Source organism: Typha latifolia, chromosome 7, assembly GCF_019914945.1.
Source record: "Typha latifolia isolate L0001 chromosome 7, TyphaL0001v2, whole genome shotgun sequence".
In the NCBI taxonomy this organism is placed as follows: Eukaryota; Viridiplantae; Streptophyta; class Magnoliopsida; order Poales; family Typhaceae; genus Typha; species Typha latifolia.
Window position 1 is genome coordinate 6,207,066 of NC_133092.1, and position 19,245 is coordinate 6,226,310.

General features: G+C 36.1%; 1 protein-coding gene across 1 annotated transcript; it reads right to left on the reverse strand.

Moving 5' to 3' along the window:
- Positions 1-622: 622 nt before the first annotated feature.
- On the reverse strand, positions 623-18,538 carry LOC140792900 (uncharacterized). The gene is made up of 13 exons (XM_073144126.1): positions 18,186-18,538; positions 16,627-16,765; positions 13,541-13,760; positions 13,359-13,459; positions 11,714-11,835; positions 11,542-11,633; positions 10,101-10,206; positions 6,044-6,198; positions 4,698-4,825; positions 3,695-3,825; positions 2,394-2,491; positions 1,484-2,311; positions 623-1,165 (listed from the first exon to the last, which is right to left on the reverse strand). Exons 1-13 carry the CDS (start codon positions 18,465-18,467, stop codon positions 1,075-1,077), a joined length of 2,493 nt encoding a protein of 830 aa, XP_073000227.1. The 5' UTR covers positions 18,468-18,538; the 3' UTR covers positions 623-1,074.
- Between the last annotated feature and the right edge of the window lie 707 nt (positions 18,539-19,245).

A 19,245-nucleotide genomic window follows, 5' to 3' on the forward strand; every position in this document is an offset into this window, starting at 1 on the left:
TACCTTGCAACTTGCAGCTCTCTCCTATAAAAGAGAATAATTTATGTATAAAAACAGAATAAGCAGTGCTTAATCTTTTTGGAGAATCAATTAGACTAGATGTTCTAAAGATCCAATGGTTCCTACCCACAGGGGCCAACTTCAACCAGCTATGGACTGGTTAGGGTTACTGCAGTACTTAGTAGATCACATCTCGGCAGTTGATGAATAGTGAATAGTCAGGAAAAGAAAGGCAAGACTTGAGGAATTAGAAGCAAGCAACCATTTCAAATCAACCTATATAATATTTAGGGAAATTTTCAAAAAAAAAAAAAAAAACCCTGCAGTATGGACGTTTTATGGTTCAGACACAACCTTGTGGCTTTTTCTTAAATAAAAACTCTATCTTTCTACCGAAAAAAAAAATCCAATTAACACCCTGTTATTACCATCATATCACCCTAATGTTACAAGAAAATAAACTTCTGAAGTTATCAAAATACCTTGCTTAGAGAACAATTTGAATACCCATTGACAAAGGAATAATTTGAAATTGAAAATAAAAAAAATTAGTAGGAAGAAAATCCATCAAGCAAATCAGCGGATCAGACTACAGCAGAATGTCATCAAGCAAAGAGCAATATGCTTGCAAAATGATGAGTAACCTTGAGATAAATGGATATATATATATATATATTCACATTCTTGTTATTTTTTCTTTCCTCACTCTGATGATCAAGTTAGCCAACAAGGCAAGAGTTTGTAAAATACGTGAGAAAAGAGACTGTTATTGGCCAGACCTGCATATACAGCATTCTGAGACCTTGGAATTCGTAGTGTGCTTCAACTTCAGTGATTGGCAAACAGCAGAGAACTTGGTATGGATACTAAAGTGCCCAAAATACCCAGTAATATATACACGATGGAAAGTTGTCTGCCCGATGGAAAAAGAATGCCTGCGTCAATCCTTGATTCCTCAAAGTATGAACCCCAGAGCTATGACATAAATGAAGCTATTGATTTATGTCATAAATGTCTTGCTATATCCAGATCCTATTGAATGTTTGAGTGAAGGAGTGCAGCTTTTTTAGGAGCTCACACAAGATGCTCTCCAGTGGACAAATCATAACTCAGTTGATCTTTTGGCCTTCGGGATTCTAGAACTCTTTGCATAGCATAGTGACACCTAGAAAAGAGAAGGCAACAAAGGAAACACAGCTATAGTCAAGCAAACTGAGCTTTAGATGGTTTTTCTAAAATAACATTTAATAGTAATGACTTGATGCTGAAAGAAATGCGAACGCACACACACATATACATATATATAGAGTAAAACTACAAAAAAAGTTTTTTTTAACACATTTCAATCCTTTGAAGATCCAATATGGTTTCCTTTGAAGATCCTTTGTAGAAGTCATGTATCTAGGGTAATTAATAATTTAGTATCAGATAGTTCATATGGTTCTAGACTTGAGGCATTCCAGCAGAACAGATGAGAATATACCTCCATGGTACATGATCAAGAAACATGTAAGGTGAGACAATAATGTCTCTGAAGCTTTCCCTATTTGCCACAAATGCCTTATAATCTCGATTTCTATCATTTGATATCCAGATTTTCCACAAAGGGGAAGTGATCCTCTGTCCTGGGGCTATATGAATGATGAGGCCTGGCAGATACATCTCTGGTGATTCTCCTTCTGAAACATTTATGGGGGACAAGGAATTAACCGCAGCTTGAGCGTTGTGCGGTAATGACAAGATATCACCAGCATTCCCAATATTATATTCATGGAAACGATTTTCCAGAAATTCAGATTTTCTCAATGTAGTGATCCCTTCCCTCAGATTGACTATTGAATCATCATTAGATAAGAACTCCTTATGTAGCCTGTAATTAGGTTGCATCCTACCAGCAGGGAGTATATAATTCTCTTCACTAATTAGTGCATTGGGCTCTGATGTTCTATCTGAGGACAACTCATAACTACCCATGCCATTAGATGAAACTCGATGATTAGGTGCACGTATCATGCAGGAAACTGCATGACCACATAGAAACACTCCACCTGAGATAGTATACTTCAGATGTTTCCTGGGGATTTGATTATTGCCTTCCACTACCTCACTTTCTCCATGAAGATGAGTGGGAGCCCTATGATCTTCCCCATTCTCATCATACTTTCTGACATTTAGAACTCTCCTGGCAAGTTTGGCCATCATTGCTGAATTTTCTGAACAATCATTTGACAGAGCCCCTATAGCAGCAGCGCGTAGTCTAAGGATCGAGTTAACAGATAACCGTGCAGAAAATTCATCATTGTATACGATGCTGTGAAGGATGTGAAAGATTAGAAGAAATCTTATAAATGGAATAAAGTACCCCAATGAAACAAATGTTTCTTCAGATTTACCTGGTAACAAACTCTGAGCATGCTTCTGCTATGACAGAATCTATGCAAGGAAGAGTTCCATATGAGTACACATGTAAGTTTGGATAGCGCCCGTACAACTGCACCAATATAAATTTAGGTGACATGATTTCTCCAATTTATCAAAGAAAAATTATTATTAATACCTAGCTTTCAATACAAACTGAAAAGAGGTAATCAAGTAGTCTGTTAAACAAAGATGATGGCTTGCATTTAAGGGCAAGGCCTGTTAGCTAGTTGTTATTAACCTACTATTCTTTTAGATTATTTGGTAATATATATTTCTAGTAAACTTTCAATCCTGAGAAAGGGTCCAAGGGATTGCCTTTGTCCTAAAAGGACCACCACTTAACTGATTTCTGGAGGATTGATTAATCAAAGTCAGTTGAGTAATCTGCTCGCTAAAATTGTATATGTCAATGTAATTATCACATCATATTCATACATAGCTAGTATAATATCTCGTTAATAACTAGCACTAGCCAGATGCACCTTCACAGGCACATGAAGTCATTATTCTCTAGAAGCTGCTAGGAAAACATATGATTTGTCCAAAAGATAGATTACTAGCAGCCATTTAATGAAATGGATTAAAAAAAATTTAACAATTTACCCAGAAATGAGTATGCGATTTAATATCTTGCAAGTGCTTTTAATTTTACAGTTATGTGCTTTAATGCTATTTAATATTCTAGTATCCTAGTTTCAAATCATAATGTGTAGGTTGAAGTCTTTGATTCACTGTAGTAAGTCGAGACTCCTGCCATCAGTAGATATTGTTTAAGAGTTTATTTAGGTGTCAACAGATATTGGATCTTCGGGGAGTGACAAAGATTGGTATGATAGAGTAACTTTTTATTAAGACAGTAATTTCATATATGTGTCCTTTTATTTATTTTTCTCCAAATTATCTTATCTACTCACTTACTCCTGTTGCAAAATATGTTCAGAATGTTTTCTTGTCTTCCAAACTCTGTCATTCCATCCAAGACAAAACTACTTTTAGTCATAGCCTTTAGAAACCAGAGATAACATATAGGTACTGAGACAAATTGGTACCAAATTAGAAACAAGTGATCAAGCGACGACAGAGGATGAAAAGTTATAGACTGCATATGCAACTTAGATGTTGCATCTTCATAAATTATTTATGGGAATGAATAAAGAAGAAATTGCATTTCAATAAGAAACCATATCCAGATCAATATTACATTGCTTTCCTCAGATTGCAAAGTAATAGGGCATATAGCTTACAGATAGATTTTCACTAAGTAAATACTTACCCTTATCCCAAGCAGTACTGCAACAGCACCTCCTAGTGAATGCCCTACAATACGTATACTGTATCCATGACACTCACATCCCGTTCCCAGCAAAGAAGAAAGGAGTCCAGGCATCTCTGATTGTGACTCATCTACAGATGCATGCATTACAAGTGTTACTGACTGGTAATCGTAATCTGGTGCATGCGTATGAAGAAGCAAAAATTCTCAACATGCCACAATATGCTGTAACACATGAAGATCTCTTTATTCCTCTTCAGACATTTAGGGGAAAAAATTTAAGGAAATTTAGGGTTTTGAGAGTTTGGGAATAAAAGTGGTTCATAGGAAGTTATGATATATTATTTATCCTATATCATTAAATGTGATAGGACAATCACAGAAAGCTACGAGCCATTTTTCATGCTCCAAACACCATACAGATAGCATCGCACTCAAGCAACATAGATGTTCATTTTGCAGCTCCTCTTTCCCAGAGAAAAATGGAAAGAACTTTTCTACTGAGAAAAGGTATTTTTCATATAAATTTCTGCAATAGCAAATAATGTATGTTTATGACAGAAGGGAAAGTTAGGCACTCCAACCCCTTTCCTTTTATGGTTTCTCCAAATATATTGACTTCTCTCATGGCAAAGGTAATTTGGGCATCAACATTCAGAGGTTACAGAAAAGAAATTGGCAGTGAATCATATTTCAGGAAACCAATTTATAAAGCTGTATTGGATAATGTAAGATATACGTGATTTATTTTATAGGCAATCTGTAGTACTTAGCAAAGTAATTGCTCTATATAGAAAGCTTGACAGAGTATTCCCACATTTTCTGTCTTTATGGCAAACAAGAAAAACATGAACCAAAGAAAGCAGTTACACAGAAAGAGGGCCAAAAAAAAGGTTTAAGAGAAAATAGAGTTCAACCACAAGCAATGATACCATTCTCCAACAATGCAAGATATAAACAACAAACATAAAATAACATTATGAGTTTTGGTTGCAAAATTTACCTCTCTCCTCAGTTTGCCCATCAATTTTCATGAAAAGCTCTCGAGCAGATTCAACAATTCCTGAATGCCCATAATGTGGAAAAGAGGAGAGAATGCTTTCCCTCACATCAGAGGGCAACTTATCATTACTGCAATATCAGAAATGGTCCAAATAGGTTGAAACAGAATTAGAAAAGGAGGATAAGCAAAAGCAAATCAATGAAGAGTGAAAAGGGTAAAACATAAATATGTCATATTAAATAACCATTCAGATTCATTATTTTGGGGTACCAATTATTAGAATGGTAAAATGTCATTTTTATCATCATCCACCATTGTTCTTTCCCAACAATATACACATTAGAATTTTAGAGTCAATTGTAGCACAACTCAGATATGATAAGGCAGCCAAATAATTTATATATTTAATATTTAGCCATCAATGAAACATCAACCACTAGAAATTGGAGCCATATTCTCAACTGTAGTAAAATCAGGCAAGAAGGTTCTTGTCATGAAAAGCTATAAGGTAGTTGGTACTTTGTAGGTAGAATTATCTGCCTTTTCTTGATCATGGTTTAAATTAATGCATGGCAATATGAAATATCATTTTATTAAAGAAAGTATCAAAACAAAGGGGTTAGCTGATAATCAACATAAATCTTGACGCATGCAGAATTGAGAACTTTTACACAATGCAATATTGATTAATATAGTCTTCATACTCCTGCATTTGATTATTATGGGAAGATAAATTAACTATGAATAAGCTAGTTATATAATACAACAGCGCCACTATACAAGTTTTGTCAATTGTAAGAGTTGGTGATCCTAAGATTATGGTAGTGCACATATACCAATATTATCCACATTACTTGCAAGGCTAACATGTTATGATAGCTAGGTCAAAAGTCATAACTCCTTCCACTTCGAGTCTACTGTAGCCATGAGTTCCAAGATCATCATTTGAACCAAATTTTTATTAGGCAAATATATAGGATCAGATATACATGTTATGTGTTGGACTACCAAGTGTCTTGCTCATGACAGTGATGTGGCCAACCAGCACAACATCAAGTTCTGTAAATGCATTGAAAAGAATATTTTGTCATCTTCATGCACTAAGAGAAAATGATGGTGATACATGATTTTCTCTTTTTTTCTTTGTCAAAGTGAACATCAAGTTTTCTAATTCCATGTCAATTATCAACAAAAATTGGGGTACATGCAACCACATGATTAAGCAATAACTTGGAAAGTGGACAGCAGTAACTAAAGCATACACACACACACACACACACACACACACACACACACACAGAGAGAGAGAGAGAGAGAGAGAGAGAGAGAGAGAGAGAGGAACTTTCTTGATCAACCCATCCAAGTCATCAACGGTAAGTGAGCACTCTCTACATAAACCATCAGTAATAAGGTCTTCAGGTGTCTCAGTACCACGGACAGCAATTACTATAGTTTTGAGATCATGTAAAACAACAACAAAATAAGCAGCCTCACGCTTTTTCTGCAGGAAAAAGAGAAGAAAATAAAAATTAAAAAGTCAACAAATTACCACTGTCCAGCCAATGATTAACAGATCCTGGATATACCAACTTTTATGTTAGATGAAGATTTTTTTGTAGAAATTGATTTTGTACCATTAATTTTATAAAGCAGTATCTTGATAGATGATGATGATGATGATGATGATGATAATAATAATAATAATAATAATAATAATAACTTCCAATTGAGAGAAGATATAATCCAATCATTTGAAGAACAGTAAGACATAATCTATGATATCCTAAAATGATGGGACGGCAGTGATCTAGAAGCTAAAAAGAATGTCCTTGTCTATCCGTGGAAGGAGGATAAAACAAGCTTAGTGTGCAGGTCATTAACATCATGCTTAGAGGCCAAAGAAGTTTCAGAAAATCAGTATCCAAATTTGTTTTGCAGGAACCTATTGGATCTTGGATATTCTCAATTGTTAAAATCCTCTGTAGATAATTAAAGGATTTAAAGCTTAACAAAAGATGCCATATGCATGGTTACAATTGAAGGATATATGAGCCATACTGAATCTGTGAATACACAGCATAAACAAGTATCGGGATTTTGTGCCATAATATTACTAGCTCACAATGTAAAAATAGAAACATCCATTCAGAGTCATGTCGCTGATCTGAGATGCTAGACATTATCTTAGCAAATACAATTTTTCAAGTTCAGATCTGTATGATGAAGCTAAACCCCGGAAGAAGTAAAATACATAAAAGGTTATTTCCTATGCACTGAATGTTCTATTTAAAGGCCACAAAAATCAATATATATTTGCACATTGAATCTACTAGATCTTCACAATCATGCAATTCATGTTTGTTCAGTAGTATCTAAAGTACCCTCATCTTCAATCTTTGAGACACTCTTCTTCTCTTCCAATTCCTTCATCCTTCAAGCCAAAGGAAGCTAAACCTCGGAAGAAGTTAAAATACATAAAAGGATATTTCGTATGCACTGAAGATTCTATGTAAATGCCAGAAAAATCAATGTATGTTTACACATTGAATCTACTAGATCTTCACGAATATGCAATTCATGTTTGTTCAGTAGTATCTAAAGTACTCTCATCTTCAATCTTAGTGCTCTTCTTCTCTTCCACTTCCTTCATCCTTCAAGCCAACCCTTAGCCTTTTTTACTATGTTTCCAATCTGATGAGAGATGAGAAAATGAGATAAATGGATCAGGGAAGAAGACAAGGAAAAATGATTGGATAAGAGGATTGTCATCCAGTGGACATGAGGTGGGAGCATTAGAGGGAAGGATATAGTTGAAGGTTTAAAGCGCCTCTTGCTGTTGTCTGCCAAAAATAAGTGAAGGACTAGGGGATAGGAGGAAATAGAATAGCGAACCATTAGGGAGAGATTTGGAGCTTGTTATTGCTGGATACTGGTTATGTTACAGAGAAGATACGAGGATAGAAAGACAAAGGTGAGGGTTAATTGTAAAGTTTATTCTTCCAGAAAAAAAAGCATGAATTGCAATAATCTTAAAAGTTGACTTCAAGATGTATATGGACATATGTAATGAAAATACTTCAATAATAGTCCAGTAATACATAATATTTAGATGAACATAGTTGTATAGGTGAATATTAAAAGTTTACGGGCAGCATTGCTTTGAAAACCGGCTGCAGATTCACTTGTGTTGATACTTGAAATAAGAAAAAGGGGAGACGTTCATTTTCATTAAACTATTAAAAGGAGTTCATGCATGCGAAGGGAAGTAACATTGAAGTCAAAGAGCATAGAACTTTGTTTTCTCCTGCACAAGTATATTGAGTACTTGTATTTCAGTGTTTTATGAAGAACCTGCAACAACACAACTACTGTTACATTCAAGCTAACGTTTTAACTGATGAATTTACCCTTAGTTTTTAATTCTATAGCAGAAAACAGGTATGTGACTCTAAAATTCAATAAGAACTTTGTGGGAATTTATGGGGATAGCATGGCATATAGTTGATTAAATTGCTAAACTAAATGTATACTTCAAACAGCATTTAGAAACACAGCTAAATCTTCTTTTTTAAATCTTCAGCATGTAATTTAACAGAAAGAAGAAACATCTATCTTCTGCTTTGAAGATATAAAGAACTGAAATCCAACGATAGTGTGTTAAAATCACATGTTGTCCAAAACAAAAGGCTTAATGATGCTTCATGCTGTGTTCCAGTCTAGGTTTGCAATGTGAAAACCTAAAGTATAAATGTCTTATCCATTTTCCCTCAGAGAAACCCATATTCCAGGGATTGTGGCCCTTGAGAGTTAATCCAGATGCTCATGTTGGTCTCTAGATCAGGAGATACAAGGGCATATCTCTTAAACTAATGCTCAAGCAACATTTTCATGTGGCTGCCTACTTAGTTGGTGGTTCAGTACTCCTGAATGTTTTAAACTTAGGGCCTTAGGCAAATGATAAATAAGTTCTCCTCTTGGCAAAGTTTCACTTATGGAAGATATGATAAAAGAAAAACTGCTGCAACAACTGACATTAATTAACAGTAATTCTGGAATCGCATTTCTATAGTAGTTTATCCAAATCAACACTATTCTGGATTTTTGATCAATTATAGTGGTTGCCTATCACAATCAACCAAGTGCCATGTTACATGGTTTCAGGTAAATGTGTGGAAAATCCAAGTGTGTGAATCATCAATCATGGATTCATGGTAACTGATTGTTCATTTCACAGTGACACAACACATTATAACAATACCACAATTTATGAGGTAAACTACTAAAATCTAGGTAGACCAATTCTAGCGTAGTGCAAGGTTAAAGACATCAGAATATGAAGTTATTTCCATCATGACTTCTCTATTATCTGTTCTTTTTTTCTTTGAAGTTTTAAGCAACTGTAGATAGAGCCAAATTTTATGGAAGTTGCATTTTTCCTACAATTTATTAAAATTATTTAAGAATCTAACAGACCTTTAGCATGAGATAAGTACAGTTAACTGAAACAGCAACCAATTTACAACCATTGGAGGCAATCCATTTTGACACTGGAGTGTACAACTTCAGTTTGCAAATTTTTTTGTAAGGACAAACTAGGATCTCACATTATTGTTCAATAATCACACACATGCATGTGCAGCAACCAGCTTACATGATCAGTACAAAAGAGGTTTCAGCCTTTCAGGGAAACATGTTCAAAATCCTATAATATAATGGTCTGGTCAATAATGCAAGTATATTTCATTATTTATAATGAAGAAGTGCTTAGCTTTACAGCTGAAAAGCAACATTTTGAAGGGAGAGAATTCATACCATGACAAATTATTTTGAAGCTATAGAAAAAGGACCTCTAGTGGTTTGCTTTGGCACCAGTGACTTTTACAAAATCATGTAATCAAAATATCAATGTCGAAATTTTCCCAAATTTACAAGTATATCAGCAAATATGTATGATACAAGGATGTAGATATGGCATAAAGCTTTGTTCCAGTACATCTATTTTATTTGTGGGACCAAAATAGAATAAGATACATAGGGTGACAGCTCATAGTAATTTGTACATATGTCCATAAGTTTGAGATTTCTGGTTTGCAACCCATAATAGTCAAACACCACATCACTAAACAAAACATATCGGAGAATTTATCATTTACAAGAAATATCTAAACATATTATTAATAGATGATCCTCAATTTCATCCTTTCAAATGGCACATTATAGTTAGCAGAATTCAAAGCTGCTTTATTCCCAATATTGAGATGTATCTAATTTGTATTCATTTTGTTTTATACATTAAGAAATCAGATACCTGAACGAATTATGTTGCACATACATAACCAACAAGTAGGCTAACATTGCAGATACCAAAGGTGATGTATCACTCTACTAAAAGGATTTTCCTACCTGACTAACACGGCCCTGTCGAAGAGCTTCCGGGGATAAATCAACATACTTTAAAAAAGCTGCCGCATGACCTCTCCACCAGTTATCACCTTCAAGGACAGGTCGCCTTGAAATAAAACAAACTATAGTATCAAGCCATATCATGAAACAGACAAGAAAGAGTACTCGTGAAAATAGACTCACATACTTTTGGTCACCGTAGATTATTAGAAAGTAAAATAAGCTATTGAATCACATGAGAAACATCAAGGCTCACTGTGGCCCAGGCCATGTTTTGCTATTTAACATAGCAATCCTGATCACTGTCCTGAAGTACTAGCATATAAGAACCATCACTCTATTCTATTCGATTTATTGACTAATACTTACAAAGATATTATGGGATATATCATTCATATTTCATAGAACATTTCAATAGATTGTGTGGAGGAACTCCTTTATTAGTTACATACTATCAAGATTATCTAACCATAGGTAACTCCTAAAGGAGAATCTTAAATAGCGCATCTTGCAAATACTGGCAGTTTTTGCTAGAATCAAGAAATAAATAACATCTCAATAGCAATGGGAACCATTAGTTATGGAATGAAAACCTCTCAAAAGTTGCATTCTCACCTTGTGTTTCACTTGGATGTTCATACTCCATAGTAACAAACATACATACAAGGATGAACATGTCGGTTAGCATACCTTGTGCCAACTAACCCTTGCCATGCTGATGAAGTATTAACACCCTACACAGACTGTATGACTATACTACTTTTGACCCAATATGAATGAATTTGACATATTAATTTTAAAATTTCTAAAGTTTGGAAATTTTTTTGAAGGAAATCAATTTTTCCTTTTGATTCCTATATTTTAAAGGGTATTTTCATAGAAAGACCTTTACGAAAGATAATTGAGTTAGTCCTATTAGTTGTCCATTCCAAATTAATTTTTAAAGTATAAAGTAAATTTTACCTGTTGATGGGATTTGAAGAAGAAATCTTGATTTCTTCCTTAGTCTCCTCTTTTTCTCCTCTCATCCACCTTTTCTCACCTCCACTTTTTTTAGTAAAGTGGCTGTTAAAACTAACCCTTAATGGGTTATTGGATTTTGGGTGACACCCGACCCATGCCAATAAGCACAGGTTATTCAAATGTATGCTAAAATATATAAATTCAAACAAAAAAGGCAAAAACCCTAAAATATACTAGAGACGTCCCAAAACATGCTAGTGCATGCTGATCGGCACATGCCATGCCTTTGGCACAATAATCCTTATATATATAACATCTTATGGTGGAAGTATGGTGAAATGGATTTTGGACAATGATGGAGACTATCCGGGTACGGTGCCACTAAAAATTATCGGTGTTACTATATAACTATAACACCTGATGTTTTTACCAATTAGCATAATTTCAATTGAAGTTTCACAAAGAACAAATTATCAACCTGCTACGTGTCCAGGGAGTTAAAGCCTCTTGTCTGTAGAGCCACACACATGGAAACAAAATAGGATTCCTTCCAAAATCTAACAGAGGTCCCTGCATAAAGAATGAGTTCAAGAGCCACGCAAGTGAACTAATATGAAATAGAAGGAAGGTTGGAGCCTTGAAAAACATACTGTATATGAAGCTTCAGCAAATTGATGAAATAGAGCAGCCTCTTGAATAAGAATTTCTGGTGCCTCCACAATATCTGTGTATGTGATTGGAAGTTTCTTATGTTTCTGCAACAGTGCAAGCCCTAAGAAAAAAATTGAGTTTGTTAAATGGTCGTAAGTTATCAATAAACAATTGTTAATTGACTCTTTTTTTATTCTGGAATCAAGTGTTATGGATCAAGGAACCATACAGTTAGGTATTTTTAGTATAGCAAATAGGCAGTTGCTAATTGTCTTCTGGTATGTACCAATAGCCAAGCTTTCTACTAGTATGTACCAGTTCTTGTAAGTTGTAATCAAAGGTCATGCCAGCATAGCTCGACAGAGCACATGTCCCGGTGCACGTTGTGCCAACAAAGCATGATGCCCACTTGTGCCTATGATACGGTGCTAGGCATGGGATGGAAATTCATGATTCACCTGAAGCATGAACAAATGAATCATGACTTAGACCTCAACAAATGATGCTATCTTTTCCCAGTAGAAGTTCCTGCACATGCTCAAGACCTAGCTACTTGGACACCTGCTTCAGTGTCAACTCTTTGATCCTGAGGTCACATCTCATATAGATGATTGAAATATTAGTCCCACCAAATCTAGTTAACAGGATATTCTAACCTGATTGGTTTAGACGTTAGTCTCAAAATAGATTAAGCCTTAATTAATTAGCCTAGATTTACTAACCAACTCCAATAGAGTTGGTAGGTATCTTGTCTATGACCAAAGAGGTCATGAGTTCAACTCCAACCCCAAATAATATTATGGAGAAATTATTTAGTGATTGGTAGTTTAGTGGCTCGGCTTGATTCAGTTAATGACTCAGCAGTGCATTTAGCTTAGAAGAACAGTTTGACAACGCAACGGCTTGGAGTAGGTCTCGACGGCGTTTGATTCAGAACAAATGTTCGGCGACGCATATAGCTTGAAACCTAGATTAGATAGCTAAAAATTTGGTGGAGCTTAAGTGCCTCTATATATAGAGAGGGTTGGCCCTTTGTTCAATCCAAATCTAGTCTTCGGGCTCATAAAAAAAAATTAGCCTAGATTTAAGAAACCAAACATAAACACCTCATCATGTTCTATGTACATTGATGCATCATCCTTTTCCTCTCTTCTTAAACCATGTAGGTTCCTAAGGAATGGGTGATGAGAACTTTCTCATTAGTCAACCCCTTTGTATCTCCATGTCTCCCTTCATCTCTATTTCGTCTCTATCCCTATTTCAATCCCTTCTTTTTCACTCAATATAGGAGGCATCAATCTACACCAAAAGTTACTGACATGATACGGGTTTGTTCATTCTGGCCAACAAAGTGTAACACAAGAATCCTTACTTGTGATGGTCTCTCTTGAAGTTTTGAACCCAATAAACCTTATTTGAATCTCATTGATGATAATTGTATGTTTCATTTACATCATAAGAACCTATGTTTCAGAAAACAAAGCAGTACTTCACAGGCACTTATCTATAGAATACTTATAATGTCAAGTTAGATAATAAGGAAATATGCACTAAGAAGAGCTCAATTACTGAGGCATGGTAATAGAGAAAAAGAGCTTTATTATGATATAAGACAAGTCCTGTATATAGAAAACGAAAATGAACCTGCCAAGAGCTCTAGATGTCCTGTGCCTGATGCACGATATGCCACGAGGTCACCCAATAACCTTGCCACTGAATAAATTTCATCATCTTCCAGGACGCTTCTAAATAGTCAAATAAAAAAATTGAAGAATGATTATTAAGATGTTTATGATATATCAGTCAATTTGAAAAAAGAAACATACAGGTACTTCGTGCGTCCCATACAGCATAAAACTTCACGAATACCATGATCAAAAACCTCTCTGTAATGAGCCTTCCATGCAGCATCACGACTAGCATAAAATGATCTCCATCTTAATACGTCAGAACCTGTTGAACACTGAATGATAACCACAAGCCATACAAGGACAAGAAAAAAGACTGATAATCTGAGTTTCCAGCCTCTGCCTTCAGGATCCTGCCCTAAGAGAATTTAGAAACATATCCAAATCAGTAAGGTGCAATGATGGTCATAAGATAGAAGAGTTTTTGTTGTCCATTGTCTAAATATAGAAAGGTAACCACAAATATAAAGGACTGAGAAGGGAGAGGTTTCCACTACACGTGTAAGCCAAAAGATTACAAGCACTGGCAATGAGCGAAAGTTACTTATTTTAGCAGATCCATTACAATTGCACGTATTTGTTTCATTGCACAAATATGAGAATCAAAAGATTCATGAGATTTCTAGTAACTTTAACAATGTTTTTGTAATTTACAATCATTAACTCGTTATACAAGTGGAGATAAGTAGATTAACATCAGGAAACACTTAGTGTATTAGAGATTAAGAAAAATAAGAACTATAGAAATCAACTTCAGTACACCTATAAACTAACAATTGCGACCGTAAAAAATGTATTTCCATCTCTTTCCCTCTCGCTCCATTTTTCCTTCTTCTTTCCTTCCTCTTCTTTTTACCTTCTTCTCTTCCCCCATCCTGTTTGTGGGAATGAGATGTGGGTTGAGATTAAAGGTGGGTTTTGAAGTGGAAAAGCAAATATAGCATGGAAAATAAATAGTGGCTAGGAAATCATGTATGTAGAGCAGCAAGTTGAAACCCAGTGCTAATTCAAGTAAAGGTGGCCGTTGAGATGCCAATAGTTGGGGTTGAAGATGAAGAGATGGAAGTGATGAAAGGTGTGCATCTATTTACTCTTTTTGCCACTTGATCAAGTCAAACTTCTAAGTAGGGGAAGAATTATAATTCTACCATTCTGTTAATGACATTTAGGAGGGTCTAAGAAGCACAAATACTTCATTTGCCCCTCCAATACGGCAGCGATACAGCTTGATATGTATCGAGTATGGCTGAAGGAGTATCCGAATTAAAATAATTAATTTAAATTTTCCGATACAGGTCCAATATATTTCTTGATCATCTAATCATTTTCCCTTTTTTTTGCCTAGCGATGATACAAAACATATACTTTATATGTATATATATGACTATCTAATCTTTCATGATACTTTAAGGCTTTATTTATTTAATAATGAATTAAACATATAACTTGAAGGCCACTTAAAGATTCAATTTAATTGTAGATTAATAGTTGAATTATGTTTCAAAGTTTTACTACTATTTTGAATTTCATATCAGCTTCTGTTACAATATTATTCTAAAGTTTTAGGCATGTAAATACTAAATCTGTAGCTTTCTTTCCTTTTATCTTATCATTTATGGAATAATAACTTTTTTCCATATGTTATATTAGTTGCCAATAGATTGAAAATATATTATTTATTTATTTATTGACGTATCCATGCCATATTTGTAGACTACTTTTATAAATTTATCTATCCTCGTATCCGTATCTCTGTATCCCTGTATTTCCTATCTGTATCCATGCTTCATAGTCCCTTGTTTCTTTTCTTTTTTTGACGTGCTGGAAATTAATCATAGCTGAGGGTATCACAATGCAATAAATTAACCCTAAAAACTTCTTAAGCTCTAAGAGCATGCCAAAGTTGTGTCCGTGTGCTAGCAGCATGCTTGTGCATGCCTAAACACACAAGGCATGTAAGGAGGAATGTGCCATGCCAAATGAGGGTCAGCATGCCCCATGCCATTATCATGGCAATTCTTATCTTAAATTATTTCATCGCTGTATCAGTTCTGAGCAAATTCATATTTAGAAAAGATCATTAAAGATTTCAAAAGTGGCCAAGAAATATAAGGTCTTAATAGTTATTATGGGGTACAATACCCTAGAAAAATGAATCATTGAAACACAAAAAAAAATATGAAAGTAAAATAATCAAGATGATTTTGCTTCTAGCTGTATAATAACATTAGAAGGGAAAGCAGAAGGAAGATATATATATATATATAAAGCCTAATGTGATTTTTGTCAAATATCAAGTCGAGAGGCATATTTAGATTTATGATCCCATAACAGTGAAGCCATCATATTTTGCAGCAATAAATTCTTTACAGATAATGAGTTAAGTAACATCTAGAGTTCTAGATAGGCATACTTTCTTCACGTATTCTATAAAAAAATCATTTTCAGTTTTCCTAATAAATTTAATCTTGCCCCTCAAGCTAACAAATGAAAATATTTAACCAAAGAAGTCACAAAAGAATTGGGATCTAAAAACATAATCAAGAACCCATCAACGGGTAGCTATGATGTAGTCTTTTCTAAAAGTTTTATACAAGTTGGAACAAAGGCAATATTATGGTTAAGTAGAGAATTGCCTCGATACTTAATAGGATAGGTATAAAATTATAATCTCTGCGTAAATGAAGTCAATCCAGATTTTACCAAAGCGCAGTTATTCCTAGTTTCTCTTTCTTCCATTTATCATTCATAGCCAGCCGTTCAAGTTTCTATAACCTTTCACGGACAAAGATTGTTAGAAACTAGTGTGGCAAAGTGTTAGCTCACCAAAAAGGCGAAAAGTATGTCTTGGCTATAAATATATGGTATATGACATGAGGAAATTTTACTTCTAGAAATGATTGGCAAACAAGCATATATATTGATTAAGAGGCTTGGTATATAAGAAGTTACAGTAGGTGTGTTTGGACAATTGTAAAAAGCTCTCTTAGATTGGACTAGTACTTCTTTCTCAGCTGCCTAATGACACATCCATCTTAATTCCTAACATTATTGTGCCTCATCAGAACTAGTGAAAAGAAAACTGCATTACTTAATAACATATAAGCCCCAATATGATATCTTGAAAGTAAAAGTCATCTTCATATTAAAGTTACACTGTATAATGATGCACAAGCTAATACACAGCACTTATCTGAACAAATAATTATAGTCAGACGACATACCAGAGAAGCACATTCTTGAAGATCCACCGGAAGAAAGGTCTTTCGCCAAAATGCATGTAAGATAAAGTGCCACAAAGAATTGCAATGCAGTAATTATCATTCCAAATCTCGTCCACCAAAGCCACCTTTTATATCTCATCTGTTCACCGAACAAGAAAGACTGTAAGTTCATATCAAAGATGCCATTGCATAATTTCCAGAGAAAAATCATATGGACATGATCATAAATGTGATTCAAAGATCAGACTACCCGTCTCTCACGGCGGACGGTAGAATCGGCTCCGGCGGAGCTGTCGGAGACGTGACTAACGATCGCCGCAGCTGTCGAACACTGCGCCCTCCCCGCCCAAACCATGTAAACCATCCTAATGCCGGCGACGAGTGATACCAAAACCATCGGAAGCTTGTCTCCAACCGAGCAGCTCGGAGAGGACGAACCCACCCAAATCCCACCCATAAGAACCAAACCCACGTTAGCAAACACTAGGATGAGAGACAGCCATCTCACCGTCCTCAGCTTCGAGAACAATGCCGCCATCTCCACCACCACCAAATCCCTCATGATTGCCTCGCTCCGTGAAACGGCAATCAGGGAATGCTACAAAATTAGGGGGGATTCGGCGATGGATTGCATTGTCTGGATCGATTTGGATGGAAGTCGACTACGTTTTCTAGGCGAAGGGCGTCTCTCCCGCCTCCAGGAGAGGGGGAGTAAACGTCTCGGAATACAAAGACGGATTTGGTTGCGGGAAAGATCAGAAGATCGGACGGCGGAGGATCACTGGAGGAGTCGTCGGACTTGCGCCGGTAATGTAGCTTCAGTAATCTTTAGTTATATTTTCCTTCAAATTCTCCAAATCGACGATCGAGATTAGCCGATCCAATCGTTGATACAGAAGAAATTTTACGAGCTTTTTCATACTACCCTATTTAAAAAGGCTAAATTATATTATTACCCTTGTTCTTTGTTCATACTCTGATACTCCTGACCCTGAAAAATAAAAGTAAACAATCTACTTTTAAATTATTTGCATTATTGCACATCTCTATAAGTTGTAATTACTTTTAAATAATTTTTATTCTTTGGAGTTGTAATTTAGCCTATTTTAAAATAACCTTCTTCCTTTTCACATTTACAAATCAACACCTCCTTTTTCAACAATATATGCGATAAAAATGATCTATTATCCGTTCATAAGAACTATTAAATTCCCTTTCATAAAATAAATCTTTTTATAGTGCCATGACTAAGAGGTGGTAGTTTTGTGTAATGTTGCAATTATGTGACACAGTGAAGGGGGTAATTACAATATCCGGAAACATTAGGTTAAAATTGCAATTTGCCTTACTGAATTCCGGGTGTGAAAAGGAAGATTTTGCAATAACTTTTAAATATAGGTGGTGAAAAGCTAAACTCCCACAGTTCACTCCTACCCTTTCTGGCAGGCGTCACGCACGAACTATTCCCTTGAACAGTAGAACTATATAGTAATCAAATAAATTACCAAGTTCTCAAAGGTTAATATGGGCAAAAGCGAAGACAGGATCAATTAAATTACCCTTGTGACGACTCGTCCATCGTCGTCGTGCTGAAGTGGAGCCCCAATCGAACGGCGGACGATGGTCGAAGCGACGAGCCCCTGAACGACGCCCGTCCCGACCATCTCCACCACCCTAACGGCCGCGGTGACCGAGGCGGCAATGACTGGAACCACCTCGCGGCGGCCGCAGCGGAGAAGGAAGGTCCCCAAGAGGGTGGCGCCAGCGCCGGCGACGGCGAAGTTGAGAGAGACCGACACAATGGTGGAACATCGGAGGAACCTCAGAATGTGACCCACCATTGAGGTTTTGAGGAGGATCAGAAGAGGAGAGAAGAAGGAGGAGTAACAGAGGTCATTAGAATTGTCGAGAGATATAGGTGGGGGAGTTGGAGTTCGGTCGTCATCTTCTTCGATGGTTTTGTCGACTTCGCAAAGTGATGTTGATGGGTTGATTGACTAGCAATATGCTGTCCTGTTTTCAAGCCAATAGGAACGAGCAACGTGGAAGGCGGGTCACAGGAGGACTCGGAAATTAGCTTGCAGTTTGGAATTCGGATTACTTGGCGGCCCACCGTTGAATCTGAAACTACGTTAATTACTGCTGGTTGCGTTTATTAGCTAATCAAGGACTGCCAAGTATCCCAACTGAAGCGAATTTCTGCAGTTGGGGATGCATAGGACCTCGGCTTCTATTGCCTCTTCCATTGTGCAACAAAAATAAACTGCGTCGAGGAGGTTACCTAGATCAATATATAAATAAATAAATAAGCTGTTGCAAGGATGACCGAGGGAGACGAACCCCATGCACGTGCTGCGGGTGAGGATGTGCACCAAACACAGTGTCGTCTTCTAAAGTCTCGAAATTGGAGACTTCGGAGTGGACAGGGAGCTCACTAAGGCTCTGCGTCAGTCCTAGGCCAGTAAGTAGGCCTCAGTTTGCTTCTGGGAGCAAGGAAATCTCCTTTCATCTCTTTTAAAAGAAAAGAAAATCAAATAGATTTCACTCCATCTGAACAAAGCTTCAACCTGAACCAGTCGACTCCTCTAGTGTAACCAGCGTTACACGACCTTAAAAACG